Genomic DNA, 20,830 nt, shown 5'->3' on the forward strand with positions numbered 1-20,830 from the left:
TTTTTTTTTATTAAATAAATTAAGACTTCCAGCCCTGGGATATCATCTTAAATGATGGATGCGTTCATTACTTGAGATAGTCCATACAGAAGAAAAAGCAAAATGGTGTAAGGTGGGGGTGAACAAGAAGTGCAGCCTGAGACCTGGTAAGTTTTAAGTGTGTGGGGATAACCACGTGGAAGTGTCTAGTTGTTTAGGGATCAACAGAGGTCTGAGCTGGGATGGACTGTGGAGTAGCTGAAGACTTGTTTGTGGGTGAGGTTATTAAGGAGATTCTTGAGAGAGTAAAAGAGGAAATGGGTAGAGGTGAGATGACAATCATGTACGAAGGAAAGGGACAGAAGCCTGGAAAATAATCCAAAGTGAAAAAGCCTAAGAATTAGGAAGAAAATGAAAATGGAGTGGGAGAGTCGTATAGGAAAGGCCAAAAGAGGAGAAAATTTCGAATAGAGAGGTGACAGTCATGTGAAAAGCTGTAGAGATCTCAAGTATGATAAAAATTAAACCACAGCCACAATTTGGTAATAAGGATGTGATTGATGAATTTAACGAGAGCAATTTTACAGGACTTCTGAAAGGACAGAAATTGTCTGTGGGTTATGAATGATTTGGGGTGTACAGAAATGGAATTTTACACTATGTGCGCCTGTGTTTCTTGCTTCTTTCACATGGCAGTGTTTTTGAGGTTCGCCTATGTTGTGGCATGATTCAGTAGTATGTTCGTTTTGATTGCTGAGTAATATTCCACTGCGTGGATATACAGAAAACTGCTTGTTCATTTTCCTTTTGATGGATATTGGGATTCTTTCCAGTTCTTTTGTAACTTCAAATAAAGGTACTCTGAATATTTATATATCAAAATATTAATTATTTTGGAGGTGAGGAGGTAGAATCACTGAATAAAAACTATTCTTATAATAAACATGTTGTAAGAGCATGGCAGAGAGGGATAGATTTTTTAAAAAATATGATGGAGGAGACATAGAGGTGAATTACAAATATTACTTAATATTTATAATAGTTTAATAATATATCATTTGTATATTATTGAGGAATTCAGAATGGAGTAGAAGGACAGAAAATAGGTGGTCTCATTTTATTCTGTAAAGTAAGACACAAAAATGATCAGGAGAGACCAGAGATAGGGCTGTTTTGAGCTTTTTAACTATTATTATTTATTTGTGGCAACTGAAAGACAAAGCCACAGAATAAAAAATCAATACATACTGGGGCTTCCCGTTTGAAAAGTATAGTTGATCTGTTCCTACACTGTCCACATTGATAGACATGTGAGCTTCCTTTGTCCAACAAGACATTTTCCTGAAACCACTACATACTTGCAGCTGTGATTCATCAAAATCACCACACGGAAATAACCACATCAGTAGTGGTCCTATGGGAATGGATTAGGGAAAAGGGGCAAACCTTGAGACCATCAAACATCTATGAACTCCTAATATGTCTTCACGATCAGAACCATCATTCAGTGAGAATGTCAGAGAAACAATAGGATCATGATTTTAGCGGTGTAGGGAGGAGAGAGCCACAATCTACAGGAGCTCATGGGCACTGCCCTTGGGTAAAACCGAGGAAGACACAGTGTATCACTGTCTGAGAAGAAGCTTTCAAACCCCTGGCCTTCGTTGTAGCACATATGAGATGAACTTAAGTAAGATACGTGAAGTCTGTGCCTGAGAAATGTGTCACACTCTCAGAAAATAAAACGAATGAAAAAAGGAGATGTCTTCTGGCCTGAGTTTTGAGTTGGCTAGTACATGAGTAGTTATCTTCCACCTTCTTTCATTGACTTCTTTTTCTCCCACATTCTCTCCTACCTTGCTTCCTTGTTTCCAATTTTATGTTTTTTAAAACTTGGCAATGTTGTCTTTTCCAAGAACAACTACTATGTAAATTTAATAAGTAACCACATTGAAACAAGGTGGATGGAGAGATCAGGTGGAACAATACAATGAAAATGAGACAGGGAGTTGAATTATGAAAGGGCTTGAATCCCATGCCAAGGAGGGTGAATTGAATTCGCAAGGCAAAATGCATATGATTGTAGGTTTTGAGAGTGTGATATGACCCAGCATAACTTTAAAGGAATGAATTTGGGGGTAGGTGTGAAGAATTAATTAAGAAACCAAGCCACTGGAGCCAGGAGACCAGTTAGAAGCCAGACAGAAGATGGTGAAGCCTGAACTCGGTGGCTGGGTTCATGCCATCCTTTAAGGCGCCTTTGTGCAAATAGGAAAACACGTGCTTTGACATGGCTTGGCATAGTCTGGTCCTCTTGGTGGTTGCGTTTGTACAGTGTACAGCCTGAACCACCACACTGGGTGGCCTTGGGCAGTGAGCATGGAAAATTGAGCTGTGTGTTTTATTATACGGAGTGGAAAGAAAGAAGGAAGAAGATTCCACCTGAGAAATTACCTGGGATTCAATGTTCCCCTAAAGACACATTTTGTGTGTGTGTGTGGTAGATCAAGGAAGACAAAAATGTAGGAGAGAACTACCTGGGAGACTAAACCATTCCTGACCCAGAAAACATTCTTTTCACTAAGTTATTAAACATCCTTTTTGATGAAAAAAGACAAGTCCTTAAGGGGAGAGGCTTAGACACAACGTTCATAAAAATGTAAGGATCTTTAGATTGAAAAAAATGAATAGTACTCAACTCCAAAATTATATTATGCTTAGTTGTGTGTGTGTGAGTGTGTGTGTGTGTGTGTGTGTGTGTGTGTGAGAGAGAGAGAGACAGAAGAGAAGAGAATATTACCTTTGGACCCTGTTCACCTTGCTGGCCCTTTGGTCCTCTGAGCCCTGGACCACCCTGGCAAACAGATGTTAAGAATTAGCACAAAGACACATCTTAAAGCAGTCAATTTCATCCATTGTCCTTAATAGTATGGATTATGTAATTCTTATTTTGTATAAAGGCCAAAATGTTGTGCAATGATATATGTTCATCTTGATCCTTAACTGGAAACTTGCCGCCCAGACACAGCTCTTCCTGCCAAGGATTTCATAGTTTGAACAAACTTTCGATGCCAAATCCTTTCAAGTTTTAAAAAAATTACAGGATTTTTAAAATTTAGTGATGTAAGACTATAGCTACTGATGGATACAAATAATAAAATATACCACTATTCTAAAACTGTATGGCTTATACCACAACTTTGGATTAGATGATTTAATTAAACTGTAAAAAACACGTGAAAATAGTAACAATTTAATTTTCTTTATGACATTGTAAAAAGCTAATTAGGTTAGTCTTTCTGTAACTTCAGTTATTTGCATTTCCCCTCAAGATTTTTGCCATATTTATGCACCATTTCCACTATTATCTAATGCATTTTTCTTTATATAGATATATGTACACACATAATAAATACATGTATATGTATTCTTTGCAAATATACATTCCTTGTATATATGAGCGTAAATATAGGTAGGCATATATAATCTTTGAATATTTTAATTCACTCACTATTTCACTTAAATAAATTTTGAAAGCCAATATTATACCACTACAGCAAGTGAGAAAAAAAGTATTTCTTGCTAAAAATAGAAGGTAACCATAAAGATATACTATACATGTTATTAAATTTAGCTAATTTTTTTTCTTATTGGAGTTTTTGACCCACACTTTCACTCTTTGTTAAAAAGGGAGTTCAATAAGTATTAGAACCGTCATATGGACACCCGAATGAGAATATCACTTTCACTTGAACAGAAGGATACAAACACCACTGAAAATACAACAGCTTTCTCACTATGTGATTCCAATTTATTCCCTGCTACGTTTGTGACTATTGAAAATCATTTTGTGTAACATCGGCATGCGTCAGTTGGGAAAAGACTGGATCAAATGATCTTTAAGGTTTCTTTCAGCTTGTTTTTTAACCATATTAATTCATTCCTCTCCCCAATATCAGTTGGTGGTTTATCTTCCAGACTTTTTAAATACAATTATAAAATTGCATTTTATGCAAGTGTATATATGTATCTATAGAAAATATTACCTAGAGTTGTGATATTATATAATGTATGTAGATTGCATATGTGACATCACAATTTTTATATATTTCTGAGTTTTTTTTCCATGACATAACATATGAATCTAACTTATTTTCAGTGAGTTGCATAGTTGTCTGAACAATGAATACATAAACCATTCTTCCACCATTGGAAATATAGGGGGTTTCCCCACAATTCTTTGCTGTTTAGACAATACTGCAATTAACCTCCTTAAACATCCTTAATTATAAACATTAATATTTAAATACAAATGTTAACATTTAAGATAGCAACAAGTAGAACCATAAATGAAATTTGATGGATATGCAGATACACTGTCAAATTTTGCTCCAGAAAAGCTTTGTCAATTTATTTATCTGCCAAGAGTTTAAGAGGGTCCCAGTCAACACCTGATATTGTCAAACTATACTTTTAGCTACCTGATTAGTAAAAATAATACCTTACTCTTATTTTAAATTTCATTTCCCTTAAAACAACTATAATTGAGCATCTTTTCATAATGTGTGTCTATTTTCATTTTATCTCAAGGCAACTACTTATTTTATTCAGTTTTTGACTAGGTTGCATGCATGTCTTTTTCTCTTTAATACGCAGAAATTCTTTGTATATTTGTACATCTTTAACTGTTACAGATGATGCAAATATTTTCCCCCAGTGTGGCAGACATTGTTGATTGATTACCAAAGTGTCATTCCGACTCCTTTCTCTATTTTAATTCTATTATAAAAGCTTAACGAGACAGAGATTTGCTTTCCCAGCCTCCTTTACAGCTAGGAATGAGCATGTTACCCAGTGTGAGCCACTTTGATCAAGAAGCAACAGGCCAAAGAAAAGCAAATTGGGAAGCTGGGAGAACCTGGGTCCTTTATGAAGTTGTTGAGCAGCCCCGTTTCCCTTGGGGCCATCCATCTCTAAATCCTTTGTTAAGCAAACAATGAATGTCCAAATATCCTAATGGATCATACCAATGTGTTAGTCAAATTTTCTGTTTCTTGCAGCAAGTCCAATGCATCTCAAGTAGCATACCCAGTCTGGCACAACTCTAAGTTTGTTTGCACATTTTAAATGATTGTGACTCGCAGATATTCATGCCAGAAGCACCATGTAGAAGAGCCGGGGACCATTTTAAATTTCTAACTTATTTGCCATCTGTGGGGACAGAACCAGGAGTGCAGTTTCCAGGCTCTCGGCCTCACGTGGAAAGGTGCTGGCTCAGGTAGTAAATGGCCATCAACTGTGATTGGATGGCCATCAGCTGTGGCTAGTTGGCCGTCAGCTGTAACCAGTGAGCCATTGGCCACTAATGTAACTGCTGTGACTACGCTAGCAGAAAATGGGGGCTAGCAAGAAGATGGTGGCTGAGCTAGCAAGAGCGGATTGCAGACAGGTGGATGCCGCCAACGAGAATATAGTGATATGACTCCCCTACTTATGGCTCCGGGGGTGTTCCTTTTTGGCCTCAACATATTCTGCATTCTTATGTGGGGAGCTGGAGCAGAGACCCCGCAGGCTGCCCCGCATGACATACATGAAATTTTAGCATTCTGTCAACAGTATTTGACCACATGTTTTTATTTCAAGAAAAATGGGGGCAGGCAAGAAAAATGGGGGCAGGCAAGAAAAATGGAGGCTAGCAAGAAAAATGGGGGCTAGCAAGAAAAATGGGGGCTAGCAAGAAGATGGTGGCTGAGCCTGCAAGTGGTGCAGTGAAGGTTGGGAACAGTGTGGCTCCTGCTCCATGTGTCTCCAACCCAGCCACCAACAAGAATATAGTGGTCTGACTCCCCTACCTATGGCTCCGTGGGTGTTCCTTTTTGTCCTCATCATGTCCTGCGTTCTTATGTGGGGAGCGGGAGCAGAGACCCTGCAGGCCACCCCACATGACAAATGGCGCAGCGAGCAGGGTCTCCCGCACGACACCCTCTTATCCCAATCCCTCATCAGTGAGCACATGACAGGAATTTAACAAATGTTTGTGGATGTAACATTCCATTCTTTTAATAAGAAAGGGTGAGTACAGGCAAAGGGAATATAGTTCCTTTGCTCATGTCTCCCTACAACTCTTTTCAAGTTTGGTTGGCACAAGCTACTACAATGCAAATTGTTGAATGAGAAGAGAATCACAGCTATGTCGATCATCAGACAGGGTTTACGACCTATTGGTTGGGGTACTACTTCTTAAATAGTTTATTATACTTTAAGTATTTAAAATTGTCAATAGTTTCCCTCAATTTTACATGTTCTTTCTCAACGAGTCAGAGCTCAACCTTTCTCTTTCACTTCTTTGCTGCTTTCTTCTCCTTACAAAGTCTGACTCTTGGGTCATATGTAAATGTTTTATAACGTGTTCCAGCAGTAGTGCAAATTAAAAAAACTTGAAACCCCTCCAGCTATAAAAGTTTATTAATGTTGTTTAAAATAAAATAAACATTATTGTAATTAAGAGCTGAATCCTTAAATACCAGGAATGAAGAAAAAATGAAAAACCACTGCAACAGGCATGTATACTGAGACTGCCCTGGGAGCAGATGGGAAAGGTGGTTGATGTTTGCTGCAAAGCTTGTATTTTATAGCCCACACAAGGCAACGAAATGTGAACTTGAGCTGATGATAGGTGGGGGAAGGATAGAATATGAAACATTCATTAAACTTGAAGAACTTAAAAGGCTGCTCTCTGAATAAGCTAGAAAAAAACAACAAAAAAAGGCCCACTAGAAGGTTGATGACCAAGATGCTATTTTACACTAGCTATGGGAGGAATAGGAAATGTCTCCCCTAAGAAATATTACTCAGCAGCTGAGTCTCATACAATCTAGGGACTAAATTCACACTGCTGGTAAGGATATACAAAAAAAACCCCCAAAAAACTGCAAAGTCAGTCCTTTTAGGTGGTTTTCATTTGGTTGTATACTCAGAAGTTTAGCAGACGCAGATACAGATATTCTCTGGAGGAATATAGTTCAAACACAGGTTGAAAATATTCCCAGAGAGAAAGTTTCAAGTAATATGAACTCAAATATACACCAAAAAGAAATATCACACAATATACATGGAAACAAGATCGCATGAGTAAAATCAGCAGAAAAACAAATGGCAGAATCAGAACCACATACACTGCAGATATTGAGATTATCAAATTATCAGATAAAGAATATAAACTGTATTTAGTATATTTAAAGAAAAAATAGTTTTGAAAGTGTTACAAGAGAAGAGACTACACAAATGACCAGAGTTTTGAAAAGAAACCAAATATAACTTCTAGATACGTTAAACATAATAATCAAAATCATAAACACAATGGATAGCTTAAATTGCATATTAAACATAGCCAAAAATAGAGTACACCAGGAGATAACATTGAAGAAATTCCACAAAATGAAGACTGAAGATACAAATAAAAAGTAAATAAGAAATGTTAAGATACATGAGAGTAAAATTAGAAGTTACAAAGTACCTCTAGTTGGAGTTTCAGAAAACCATAATTGAGATGATAGAAGAGAGACAATATTCAAAGAGATATTAAGAAAACTCCAAATGTAATGAGAACATTGGTATTCAAATTCATGAAGTCTCAAATTTTCCAAAATGGGAAAACAACATATCAAAAATCCACACCAAAAGACAAAAGGATCTTGGAAACAACCAGGAAGAAAAGATTTCTCACAGGATGACAGTTAGTTTGACTGACAGGTGATTTTCAATAGCAACAATGGAAGCTGAAAAACAGTGTATTAGCACCTACAACATGCTCAGAGAAAAAAATCGTGAATCTAAAATTGTACTCCCAGCGTATTAGTTTGGAACGTAGTCTGAGTGGTTTAGTCGAGGTCAATACTAAAAATTTTAAACAAGATAGAAGGTTTATTATTTTCTTAGATTAAAACCTGAGTTGATAACTGGTCCAGTGAGTAGCTTTACCATGTAAGGCAGTGTGAAACCCTGGTTGCTTCCATCTGATTACTATGTTATATCCCAGAACACTGCTTATCACCATGAACTCACTACCACAGGTTCCCATTCTAGTCTGTTGGGAATGGTTAAGGAGGGCATTTGGTTTTCATTTAAGAATGACACTCAGGGTGACTGCACATACGTTCTCGCTCACTGGCCAGAAGTTAGTCAGAAGACCATACCTGCATGCATAGATGTTCAGAAATCAAGCCCCTCGCTGAATGACTGACTACCTGCTTGGTTCTACTATTGAAAAGAAGCAGTGGCAATGAATATGGGGGCAATTAACTATCTCTGTAACAACCATCAGAGCTATCTTTTGATAACATGTGAAATAAAAGCATTTTCAGAGGAACAAAAACTGAAAATTTACTTCCAATAGCCTCCCATTAAAGGAAGAGCCAAAGAATGTACTGCAGAAAAAATACAAATGATACCAGCAGACAATGTGAGCCAAGAAAGAGCAGATATATAGGCAAGTCTTAACACAGTGATTTATAACAAGAAATAAAAATAAAATCTCAAATTTGGGATGATAAAAAAAATACTAAAATACTGGGTAGCAACGGCAGGTAAATTATAAAAAGAATGATGCAAAAGAAAAAAAATTCCAAGAACATCATGTTGGTTAAAAGAAGGGTAGAAATCTTGATTTTTTTTTTTTACTTTGTCAAGAGAAATACACCTGGTAAAATTTCTAGGTTAATTATTAAAAGGACATACATAGAGAGTATAAGTTTCAAATTAGTGGAGGGAAAAAGAAAAAAATGAGAATAAAAGCAAAAAGCCAAAAACTGCAAATAAATAAATAAAATTTCAATCAACCAAGAAAGCCATATACAGAGGGTGCCAAAAAAATGTTACACATTTTAAGAAAGGACAACTGTATTAAAATTGTAATACTCCATATATACCGATAACAAAAGATGAACACAAGTCACGTTTGACTTCTGCAATTATAAGAGGTTCTCAAAGTGGTTCCCATCAGCGTCCAGACACTTCTGATTATAGTGAACTACTGCTTGAGCAACGTTGACCAAAGTGTCCACTTGTATACATTTTTTTTGGCACCCTTGGTGTGTGTGTGTGTGTGTGTGTGTGTGTGTACACACAAAAAGGAACAAATTAATGTGACTGATATAGGAATATAAAGCCAAATAGGTTAATTATCACAAACAATAGAATGAACTAAACTCTAAAAAAAAAGATTATAAAACCAGATTTTAAAAAAAGTCCAGGCATATGCTATTGAGAGACACAACTAAAATATAAAGATATGAAAGGTTAACATGAAAAGGATGAAGAAAATATATGTATGCCAGGAAAATAATTCGAAAAAGAAATGTTGACACAGCAAGTCACTAGGAACATAATTGTTCTGGTTGTTGTTTTTTTTTGCGTATTTATAAACCAATCTGTATATCATGGAGAATTAGAAAGAGAATTTGACAATTTGGCAAATGGAAAGAAGATTTTAAATATCTATCTCAGTAACCAAAAGATAAAGAATTAATGAAGATAAAGACGATCCTAACACAATTTACAATTTGATTTACTGGATGTTTATATTTAAAATTCCAAACTCCACAATTAGAGAACACTCATTCTTCCAAAGCATACATGGAAAAATCTGTAACACTTGAGAAAAGGCCACAAAGCAAATGTCACAGAATCAACAAATGTCAAAGAATTGGCACTATACAGACTATCTTCCATGATAAAGTGCAATAAAATTAATGCATCAATAAGAAAAAGACAAAAATTGCACATATGATTCAAAATTTTAAAAGACACTTCTAAATAAATCATGAACCAAAGAAGGAATAAAGAAAAATACAAAAGACGACAGCTCACAGAAATATTAAATTTGACTACATTAGAATGATCATTTCTAGACAATATAAATTGCTATAAATAACAACAAGCAATCTATAGACCAGGAAAAGATATTTGTAAACCGTATCACTAATAAAGGAATACTGTCCAAAATACATAACACCACGTACAAATCAATGAGAAAAAAACTGCGCACAAAAAAACAAACCCCAGCAAAGTCTATAAACAGGTATCTATATGAGAAAAAATACAAATGGTTCAGAGACAAATGAAAACCTGTTCCATCTCACTTGCAGGAAAGGAATGTCCTAATTAAAATGACACAGGGTTTTACAGTCACCAGATAAGGAAGACACTCCTGTCTGGAAGCATCAGAGCTTGCAGGCCAGATGCAGGGAAACCAGACCTCTTATACAGGATCTGGGGGAGAGGCTATTAGGAAAACCACCTTGCAAAGTAATCTGGGGTTTCTTCTTGATGTTGAAGATGCACCTTCCTTACCTTGCAACAAATCTGATTCTAAGGGCTATTGCAAGACCACTCACTCATGTTTGCAAAGCGACATACGAAGGATGTTCACTGTGCTAATACTGTAGTAGGGAAATACTCCATAGTATTACTCCACAGTAAAACTACTCCATAAATTGTAGTTTATATAATGGAGCATCTTACAGCAGGTACAATGTGCATTAACTCTGCATAAAGCTCAAAAGCACACTTTTGGGTGAAAAAAAGCAAGCTGCACATAGTTGAAAATAACTGCTTTCAATTTCCAGATTAAGCTAAAGATCACTCCTTACATTTGATTCAAGGTTTACAATACACAGAATATTTATACATACGATCTTGTGAATTCCTCATAAGACCAGTTAAAGAGGTGGGTGCTGTTTTATATATGAGATAGTGGAGGTTCACCGCTTAGTCTTAGGATTTAAATTCAATGCTTTTACCACTGCTCCACACTTGCTTCTTCGGGATAAAGAGTCTTTTGTTAAAAAAAAAAAAAAAAGTATTTGGGTTCTACATCCATAGCTTGAAAGAAATGTTCTATGTGCCAAAGATAAGGGAGAAACTGCTGGGATATATTTCAGAAGCATTCAGCAGGTTCTCTTTCTTTTTTTCAGTTCAGGAAATGTGGTGCCCAAGTGAAGGAAAATTGTGTTGGTGGTGGGGCCAACCTGGCGTGAACTTTCATGCTTCAAGCCAGCTGTCGGTGTGGGTTTGCTCCTGCACGCACGCTGACCGGGCCCTGCCACCTCTGGCAAGCCAACGAGCAAGGACCGCTCAGGAATCAGAATATTCCTCCTGCAAGGCCTGGCTTTCTTCATTTGCTCCTGCATCTTCTCCCTGTTTTCTGTGTCTTTCTGCCTTGATATATTTGTAATTTCCTAGCTACAGACCAGCTATATCATACTTATCTTAAAGAAACAATGATAATCCCCGTTTAGCAGGCTAGATATAAAATGAACATTTAAACATATTACAAAAGATTTATCATAGCAAATTCGAAGAGCCAGATCGTGTAGTTATAAACATTTTATATTTTACAAAAATGCTTTCTTTCTCTCTCTCTCTTTGCCTCCCTCCCTCCCTTTTTGATTCCTCCTCCTACTCATTCTCTATTCCTCCTTCCCTCCCTCCCTCCTTTCCTCCCTTTCTATAGGAAATTTTCAGTCAGCGGTGGAGAATTTCATTCTCAGATGGGCTACTTTTCCTGGTCAATTTGAAATCCTTCCTTCACATATAAATTCTGATACAGAATGGGTAAAGGGAGGCTATGCCAACCTTACAGATCGTAGCAGCGGGGCCAATGTTCAAAACACTGACGCTGAAAAATAAATCACAGGACTGTAAAGGGAAGATCTTGACGAGACAGCAATATGAGAGCCAGTCTGGCATAGTGGTTAAGAGCATCTATTGGAACCATGAAGACCCGGATGTGAAGAGCAGCTCCTCCAAGCTGTGTTCTTTAGGCAAGTTACTTAACATCTCTGTGCTTTGGTTTGCTCATAGGATTAAGTGAGTAACTGGTGAGTACATATTAGACACACGACAAGCTACTGCTATAAATATTATGAAAGAACATTTAAGCCTGAACGAGGTACTTACAGGTGGGCCTGCTGGTCCCAGAGCCCCTTTATTGGTTTCAGAACAGGAGCAGGAATGTGGAAGCTCTGGGCAGGTCTCCTCATTCCTCTGAGGAGAAAAAAAAAAAAAAAAAAATAGCATAACTGTTAACAAGATGTTCTATACAAATGGTTTTATGGTCTCAGAGAAAACACTTTGATTTAAGACCCTTTAAAAAAAATTTTAAGTGACATTAGTCTAGAAAGTCAGAGAATATTTCCTCCTGACCACAAAATCTTTTCTTTAAAGGAAAATAAGTGGGTGTCTAATGAGTCATTGACAATCATCATTATCAAAGGATGTTGATAAAACCAGCTTGGGAATCCAGAGGAAGAAAGAAAGGCAGAAGTGAGTACAAAAAATAAATAAATAAATAAGTAAATAAATATTTGTTGATCAAAAAAAAATCCTGATTGCTGTTCATTTCAGGTGTAGTTCATTACTCTATGAACTAAGGTCTTGCAGACTTTCTTTGTGTTACAATCGTTTTGTTTTGTTTTCCATTTCAAAGGATAGGAGAAAACTTATTGGAATAGTCAACCAAAACAACTGCATCTATAATAAACCAAACAAACAAAACAAAATAAAAACGGTGCTTACACACGTCATTAATTCCCTGTAACAATTTTCACTACTGCTCATATTCTGTGGCTGAAAATACAAAAAACAAAAACAAAAAACTTTGAGATAGGTCCCTCTTCTTCTCCTGGAGAACTTTGTTGCCCTGTGATTCTGAATGGCAGGCTGAATATATCTGAATGAGTTCCTGGAATATAGCGAAGACAGGTCACCTGCTAAAAGCTATTGAACAATTTGTGAACATCCCATTCGGAGTAGCAGCCAAAAAAGAAGGCGGCCCTGGGATAAGAAACTGTATAACTCCATAGGGTTCATCAGTCCCTTCAGGGAGAATGAAAATGAGCTTCATTATATAAGACTGGGGAAAAGTAAAGTTAGAACTGAATAGAGCACAGATGATAAGTAAATTATCAAGTTGAAAATAATCGCAGTCTCCGAAATATTCACAACAGAAAACCAAAAAATTGTTGAGCAAAGGCCTAGTATGTACTGTATTTACTTTTCTCTAAATGTTGGCCAGTAGTCAAAGCTTTCAGCTCATTACAGGAAACCCCCCTGCTAACATAGCTGGCCTGGTATCCAGCCAACTAGAGTGAAATACAAACTTGAGGATCCTGAACAATTCCCGAAGTAAGGCTAACAGCAGGGCTCCCATGATCAGAGACTCAGTAATGGTTCTGCCATTGTTGTTGACTGTGTCTCCATCCGTCTTCCTACCATGGAATGTACACATCTCCAGTGATAAGAACGAAAGGAAAAGCTCTGAGAAGGCCTGGGTGCTTCCTAGGAGAAGTGGTGATCACATTTTGCTTGATACACCATCGGATTCTGAGCATTTTCCCTTTCAATTTCCAGTCTCCCTGCGCTGAAGCACGACATTGGTACTCGGATTGAATTCCACCCCAGAGTCTACTTGGAAACTTATTTTGGTGAAGAAAGAGTACATTATTTCCTTCTTAAACATAGTCACCATGAATTTACTGCCTGTAATAGATAATAGGATAATCTGGGCTAAGGTCTTAAGAAGACAGATCTCTTAGACTTGATGATGGCTTCTCCGTGCTCTTTCTCCATGTTTAACTATTAAGACGTGATTACTGTTCAACCATGTCACCCATTTCAGCCTACTGGCCTTAAGGATCCTAAGATAGGAATCTGCTTTTATATGTACAAGTATACTCGAAATTACAGGTGGTATTAATAATGAGAAAACCTTTGGTTTTTCTAGTAGCATCGCATAAGTTATATAGCTTCTAACTAGGATTCCAAAACTATACCAAGATGCCCTGGGACACCATAATAAACTCACAAGGCACTGTGAATATTTTCAAAACTCAAGAGAAACAGTAATATTCAGCGCCCAGTGGACTTTCTGGAACAACTAGCTCAAGGTAATTCACAGTTTCAATATTAGATTTTTAAACACTTTTTTTGATGATGTCACATATTTGCAAATCTGGTTTTTCGGCAGTTGTTATGATGTTCCTGTCATAGCAGGTACCACGAGAAAAATCACGTGGAAAAAAAAAAGTCAGGGTGGAGGTGCTCAAGATAGAAGAAACTGTACATTCCCAAAAGTCACATGCATTCCATTAAGTAATTATGGTTATTTAAGAATGAAATAAATATATAATTTTTTTCCTTTCGATTTATGTGTATTATTTTTTTCATAAGGCAAACAAGTTGTTAGGACATAAACATTTAGTATGTGGTTTGGACATAATTAGCTCAGAAAAGGAATTGTTAGGTATTTCTTTTGGCTTAGGGACACCTTAAAAAATTATTCCAGGGTAAAGGGGAACAAATATATGGTGATGGAAGAAGAACTGACTCTGGGTGGTGAACACACAATGGGATTTATAGATGATGTATTACAGAATTGTACACCTGAACTCTATGTAACTTTACTAACAATTGTCACCCAAATAAACTTAAAAAAAAAAAAAAAAATTGATTCCAACATTAAAGGATCCGTGAACCAGGAAACCTGGGAAAATGTGAACTATTTGTGGAGCTGAGCAGTTCCCACCATGTGTGTCAGTATATCCTGCTGATTTCAGACATGCCTCCTTCTTAACTTCTTTGTAATTTTCATTATCATCACAGTGAATTATCTCTGATACGAGTTTCTTGAAATAGCATTTCATTTTCAGAGAAAATTAACGATAACTTTAGAAACTTTCAAGGAAGAGCAGACCAAATAATGAATGAAGATTTCTTACCAGGCCTGGTAGCTCACAGCATTTGTCTTTATTGGCCCATGATGTGGAACAAACAATATCAAACATCTGTAATTGGAACTGCAATTTAAAATGAAAAGTGTCATTCAACAAAAGATAGATACACAGCAGTTACAACAATAATGATTTCATATGTCGAGTTGGACAATTATGTTTGTGAACTTTCCACTGTGTAAGTGCACGGTGGAAAGTTCACGAATTTCATTGCCCCACCTTTCATGTATCACATCATAGAGCACGAATACATTTATAACATAACATTACAAAAATATGAATGTACTGCCCATTACAGTTACTCCAAGGGCCTCTGTAATCCCACATTTCATATGTATCTTTCATAGCATATCTCCCACCATACAATACAATTATTTGTATTTTCTCCTCCTTAGATTGTGAGCTCTTCAAAGGACAGAGACCCACTTATTCATCTTTGTGTCCCTTGTCACAATATGTGGGCCTATAATAACTATTCATGAAGGTGTGTTGAATTAATTTTGATTTCAATCATTCAGGTATACACGCGACAAATTTTTCGTTAGCGCCTAGTACAAGCTAGATACTATGTAGACCTTTAAGATATGAAAATGAACAAAAACCAGAATACCAAGCATTCTGCTCTCAAAGAAATTCCAGGGAGTGAGAGACAGGCACGTAACTACTGTGTACAACATGGTGTCATGACAGAGTCACATACAGTATTGTGAGAACCTGGGTTAAATGTAGTTTTACTTAAGCCATTGATCATGCCATAAATATTTAGACAGTCTTGTTCTACTCATGTAGGTTGGCAATAACTCAATGTGTATTTTGAAATATACAAAAACATCATTATAATATTCCTTAAGGGCTAACACTAGCTTCATGACCCAACTATTTCTAATATTATGTTTCTTCCTATGTTATTTTCAAATATTAAAAGTGTGATCAGTACAGAACTGGGAGAAGGAGGAAGTGCTTTTCATTTTAAATCTTCAACCTTCCTTCAACAAGCAGTGCTTTAAGCAAAAGCTGGAAACTCTTGGTGTCTTATTTTTCTCCCAAGGAATATTGTTTATCCCTGTCAAGGATCCCCTGGATGAAAATGAGAATGCTCAAGTAGAGAGGACTACTGAAATAGCTTACCCACATTGCATGCAGTATCACAAAAGAGCCTGTCCTGTCTGCAGTAAAGAGAAGTCAGATTTTCTCTCGTTATAACCAAAAAGAACTGTGCCTTGCTGCAAACATCCTTCCCCAAGTGAGTTTTGCAAGATTAATCAAATAACCCTTAAATTTTGAAAGTAGATCCATGACTCAAGGCATCACGTGTTCTTGTTTCTATGTACAACTATTGTGTTATTTGAAGAAATACGAACATGGCTCACTGCTCTTTTTTTTGTTTGTTTTTTCCCCAGTTTAAAAAAAAAAAAAAAATTCCAAAAGGGCATGATATCTAAGTCTGTGCAGGGCACTCATACAACAAAATTATGATCATTAAAAAATTAGGTTTTTAAAATTGGAACATTTTAAAAAAACATGGCAGTTGATTTTTGTGAACAAAAGAGTAACAAAAATATTTCAAGGAACATAGTGGTCAGGAGGCTATAGAGCTAGACTGTCTAGGTGAAATCCTTGAATCCTCCACTCTCAAGCTAAGTCATTGGGAACAAATTATATAACATGTGAGAGTCTCAAGTTTCTCCACCTGTAAAATTAGTATAATAATAGTAGCTACTAAGTAGTAGCTACTCGTTAATTTAGTATTAGGAGCTATAACAACAAAACGAGTTAATGCAGGGGATTCTTTAGAGCAGTGCTTGGAACATAATTATTACAAATAATAAATATTATTTTAATGTAACATATACAGCCCTTTCATAATTGAATTATTTAAGGTGAAGGAATACATAATACAAAGGCCGAAAAAGTAGAATCAAAGTGAATGCAATACAGTATTGAGGGCAGAAATATAACAGTAGCTTGTTTCTATAATACTCCTACCTGTTTAATGTTTTGATTGAGAAAAATCTTAGCAAACATTTAGTGAAAACCTACTATATGCCAGGCAGGATCCTAAGAATTTTGCTTCTATCTTCTAATCCTCAGGTCACCATGATGAGGCATGACAATAGTAACATCAACCCCATTCTGTAGATTAGGACTTGGGACAAAAAAAGCCTAAGTAATTTAAACACATGTTGAAAGCTGAGTTCTGGTTGGGATTTGAACAGCACACCTCATTTTCTTGTGGTGAGGTGAAATTCATTTAGCAGTGAATGGATCTTTAGTCTAATGTTTAAAATGACGATACCCCAGCCTAACTTTACAATGCCAATTGTCTGGGGACATTTATTAATGGGTCCCATTATGACAGCATTAGATAGAATAAATCAGCTAAATCTGTAAGTCATTCATTCATTAGGAAAATATGCATTTCTGAATAGAGCCTCAGTGTAAAAACATGTCAGTGACTGGGAATACTTCTTTAAAGCAAAGGCCTTACAGTAGCCCCAGGATTTCTTGAAATTTTTCAAATAAACATTCATCACCTAATCACCTATTATAAGATAATGTCTACATATAAACCTTTGGCTAAAGTTCTGCCCTATTGAGTTATCAGGATTCTTATGAGCTCATTTTATTTATTCGAGGGGTTGAATGCCTACTAAATGCTGACGGAAACCAGTACTATCAGCTGAGGAATGCTCGTGGGCTGCCTTCTTTTTCAAGTTAGATTAAGTCAGCAGCCGTTTTTTTGTGTGAGCACAACAAATTTATTCATAATTGTTTTGTGTTTGGAATCATTTAGAATCCTCAGCCTTTATTTAGAGACTTCTTTTTCCAAGGCACATTTCTTGGGATTGACTAAAGGAAAAACAACAACAACATAAAACAACCTCTGACTTTTTTATGTAGAAAAGAGCACAGAGATGGCATATCGAAGATCTTATATTTGAGTGCCTATAAATGTGATTAAAAAAATAATTCAAGCAACTAATGCCAAGAGGCAGCTCTTTTTACTTTTGTAACTGTTTTCCTCTTTAACTAACTGAACATTATAAAAATATATCTGTGCAAAAAAAAAAAAAAAAAAGAGAGAGAGAGAGAAAGAAAGAGAGAAACATGCAGAACCTCCCCCTTTCACTTTTTATAATCTCTTCCAAGGGAATACTGAGCCAATTAGAAATGCTCATTTTTTCATTATTGGACATTATTGTCTGGGTGCAGCACAAAAGGCACGTCATTTGGGGTCAAATGTGAGCATGCAAATAAGATTAGAATATTTCTTGGCAGTTGTCACTGTGATTTGTGAATGGCAATTAAAATGTATTCCTGGCCCCACTTTCCACTCAGTACCAGATTTTATCCTCTAATTTTTCTAGCATCACATAACTAAGCATATAATTTGAAGTTAAGCTATACGTGAACTTACACTAATATTTAAAGAGCTTGACATTGCGCAAGAATACTGGAAAAAGATTACTGGGGACCTAGCCCATCTTCTGCTTTTAATTTGATGTTCAACTTTTATTGACTCCATTTCACAACTAAGATTTATTAAGCATATATCATTTGTCAGCTACTGAAAATAGTATTTCTACTTGTTCCCAATCAATTTATTGAATTTAAGGAAAACCATCAAATTGAAATTAACAGCTGTTGTATTTGTTGGTAGTAATTAGAATGTTAAGGTGTAGACACACTTTTGGGGGGACATTTTGATCACACTTACTTTCAAGGTTATAATTCAAATAATGGTGAGTGTTTGAACTTGGCAATGAACAGACAGGGCATATGGTGACTGGATTGTACCAGACTCCCTCCTCTGCCTTAAGTTCTGTAATAATCAGTCTGATCCAATGGAAGAGAGCTTAGAATGGAAGGCAGGTAATCTTATGCAAATCAAATATGGACTCATCTCACTTTCCTCACTTTTGGAAAGGGGATCACTCCCTAAATTCTTCAAGTCTCAGATTCTGTGTATATAAAGTGGGGCTTCTATAAGTATCTCTTCCCAGGGTTATTGGAAGATTAAATGAGATAATCACAGAAAAGTATACACTGCCTGGTCCATAGTAGGCACATAATAAATATTAGCTACTGTTATCGTTTTAAAGATTAAAAGACATAATTCTTGTAAAAACACAATCTTTTTTATAATTGAAATATATGTTTCTATAGGATTATTGACTAGTCTACTGTTGATTCCTATATAAAAAAGCTTGAAATCACTAAATAAATTTATAAAAAATTGCATAATTAGTATTTGTCTTTATTTAAACAGCAGAGGGCTAAACAAATGTCAATTGGATCATTATGTGTTAGATTTAAGAAAGACACTAAGAAACATGATTCTAAGCCAGAAGCTCAAAATTTTTCTAGAATCATCTCTGACTGGTGGTATTATAATTTCATTAGGTATCAGAATAGGTAGAAGATACTTCTTAAGAGAAAGAACATGAGAAATGAGAAGCACAGTTGTTAAGTTTCTTCCCACTTGTATTTGACGGCAAAGTTAAGCCTGCTCATTAGATTAGTTCCACTAGGGACTTTTGCTGCCTATAAAATCTTGCATTGCTGAACACAAGTTGTTTTTATTATGAATGTGAGTAATTTCAATATAGTAGTTACTGTATCCCTCAATCCATTAATCTCTTCTTCACTCAACTTTGGTTTTTAAAAGAATACAGAGGGTGCCAAAACAATGTACACACATTTTAAAAAAGAAAAAAACTATTAAAATTGTAATAGTCAATATATACCAATAACAAAAGATGAATACAAGTCACGTTTGACTTCTGCAATTCAAGAAGTGCTCAAAGTGGTTACCATCAGGGTTCAGAAGCTTCTGATTATGGTGAACTACTGCTTGGGCAACACTGACCATCTCTTAAAAAGTGTATACATGTTTTTGGCACCCCCGGTATATTTTGTTAAAAACTAAGCATTTAGGGTTTTTCCATCGTCTGGCAGTTTTTGAATCATTGTTGAATTTGCTAGGGAATGCTGGCCTATAAACTATTAATCTCTCTTATATGATAATTACTCCTGCTGGAATAATCTAAAACTTGCACATTATATATTCCCTTATGCTAAGCATTGGAATACAGATGTATATCAAGATTGTTAGCAATCTGTGATTTCTAAATTGAAAACTGAGGACTAAAGCTTCTCTCTTGTCCTGCACTGAAACAATTAAGTAATAACCCCCAAAGCAAGTGAGTTTCCAATCACATTCTTGAGATCTAATCTAATATCATCCATATCAACATAATCAAATGTTTCAATAAGTGGGCAGCAATTTTCAATAATCTATTTAGTAATCCTTTGTAGACATTTAGATTCGAACAAAAGCCACAACTTTTTTCTTACTAGCCTTACAAAGAACTCTTTAATTATTGACTTTTATAAATTCCCCCATTGTCTACTATTGGTTGGAAGTTACCACAGAGGGTGCTCTGTTTAATTGCTTTTCTTGCATGGACAAAAGAACAGATTTATCGCTGGTAGACCTGAAACCTACAGGCACTTTTGCTTTCGGGAATAAATTATTTGACATTTAATTGGCCGTATATTTGTATAATTATTACATAGAGTATAATTATTACATAGAGTGTAATTTGAAATTCAATTGTAATTGTAATTATAAAACTGTAATTGTAAAATACAAATTAGAACATGATATATACAGAGGGTGCCAAAAAAACGTATACACATTTTAAGAAAGGAAAAAACTGTATTAATTGTAATACTCAATATATACTAGCAACATAAGATGAATATAAGTCACGTTTGACTTCTGCAATGACAGGAGGCACTCAGAGTGGTTCCCATCAGCGTCCAGACACTTCTGATTACAGTGAACTACTGCTTGAGCATAGATAACATCTCTTATAATGTATATACATTTTTTGGGCACCCCCAGTATATTATTGGATTGCTGTCAATACCATACATGGAATAGAATATATGCAAAACAACATTTTAAGAAAAGATGATACAATTCAAATAGATGACATTCTATTTAATTTCTATCAAGGATTTCTTGAGAACTTAGTCTGTTCATATGATTTATT

At 35.9% G+C, this 20,830-nt stretch overlaps 1 protein-coding gene across 5 annotated transcripts in view; it reads right to left on the minus strand.

Annotated features, from left to right (window-relative positions):
- The window catches only part of COL14A1 (collagen type XIV alpha 1 chain), a 224,969-nt gene that overhangs the window by 46,610 nt on the left and 157,529 nt on the right, over positions 1-20,830 (minus strand). For all 5 annotated transcript variants that reach the window (XM_019716589.2, XM_019716514.2, XM_019716662.2 and 2 more), the window contains exons 35-37: positions 14,757-14,834; positions 11,938-12,024; positions 2,780-2,833 (exon numbers count right to left, since the gene is read on the minus strand). In XM_019716589.2, coding sequence (XP_019572148.2) covers positions 2,780-2,833; positions 11,938-12,024; positions 14,757-14,834 — 219 coding nt within the window. The remainder of the gene's footprint in view (positions 1-2,779; positions 2,834-11,937; positions 12,025-14,756; positions 14,835-20,830) is intronic.

This window comes from Rhinolophus sinicus, linkage group LG12, assembly GCF_036562045.2.
Source record: "Rhinolophus sinicus isolate RSC01 linkage group LG12, ASM3656204v1, whole genome shotgun sequence".
NCBI lineage: Eukaryota > Metazoa > Chordata > Mammalia > Chiroptera > Rhinolophidae > Rhinolophus > Rhinolophus sinicus.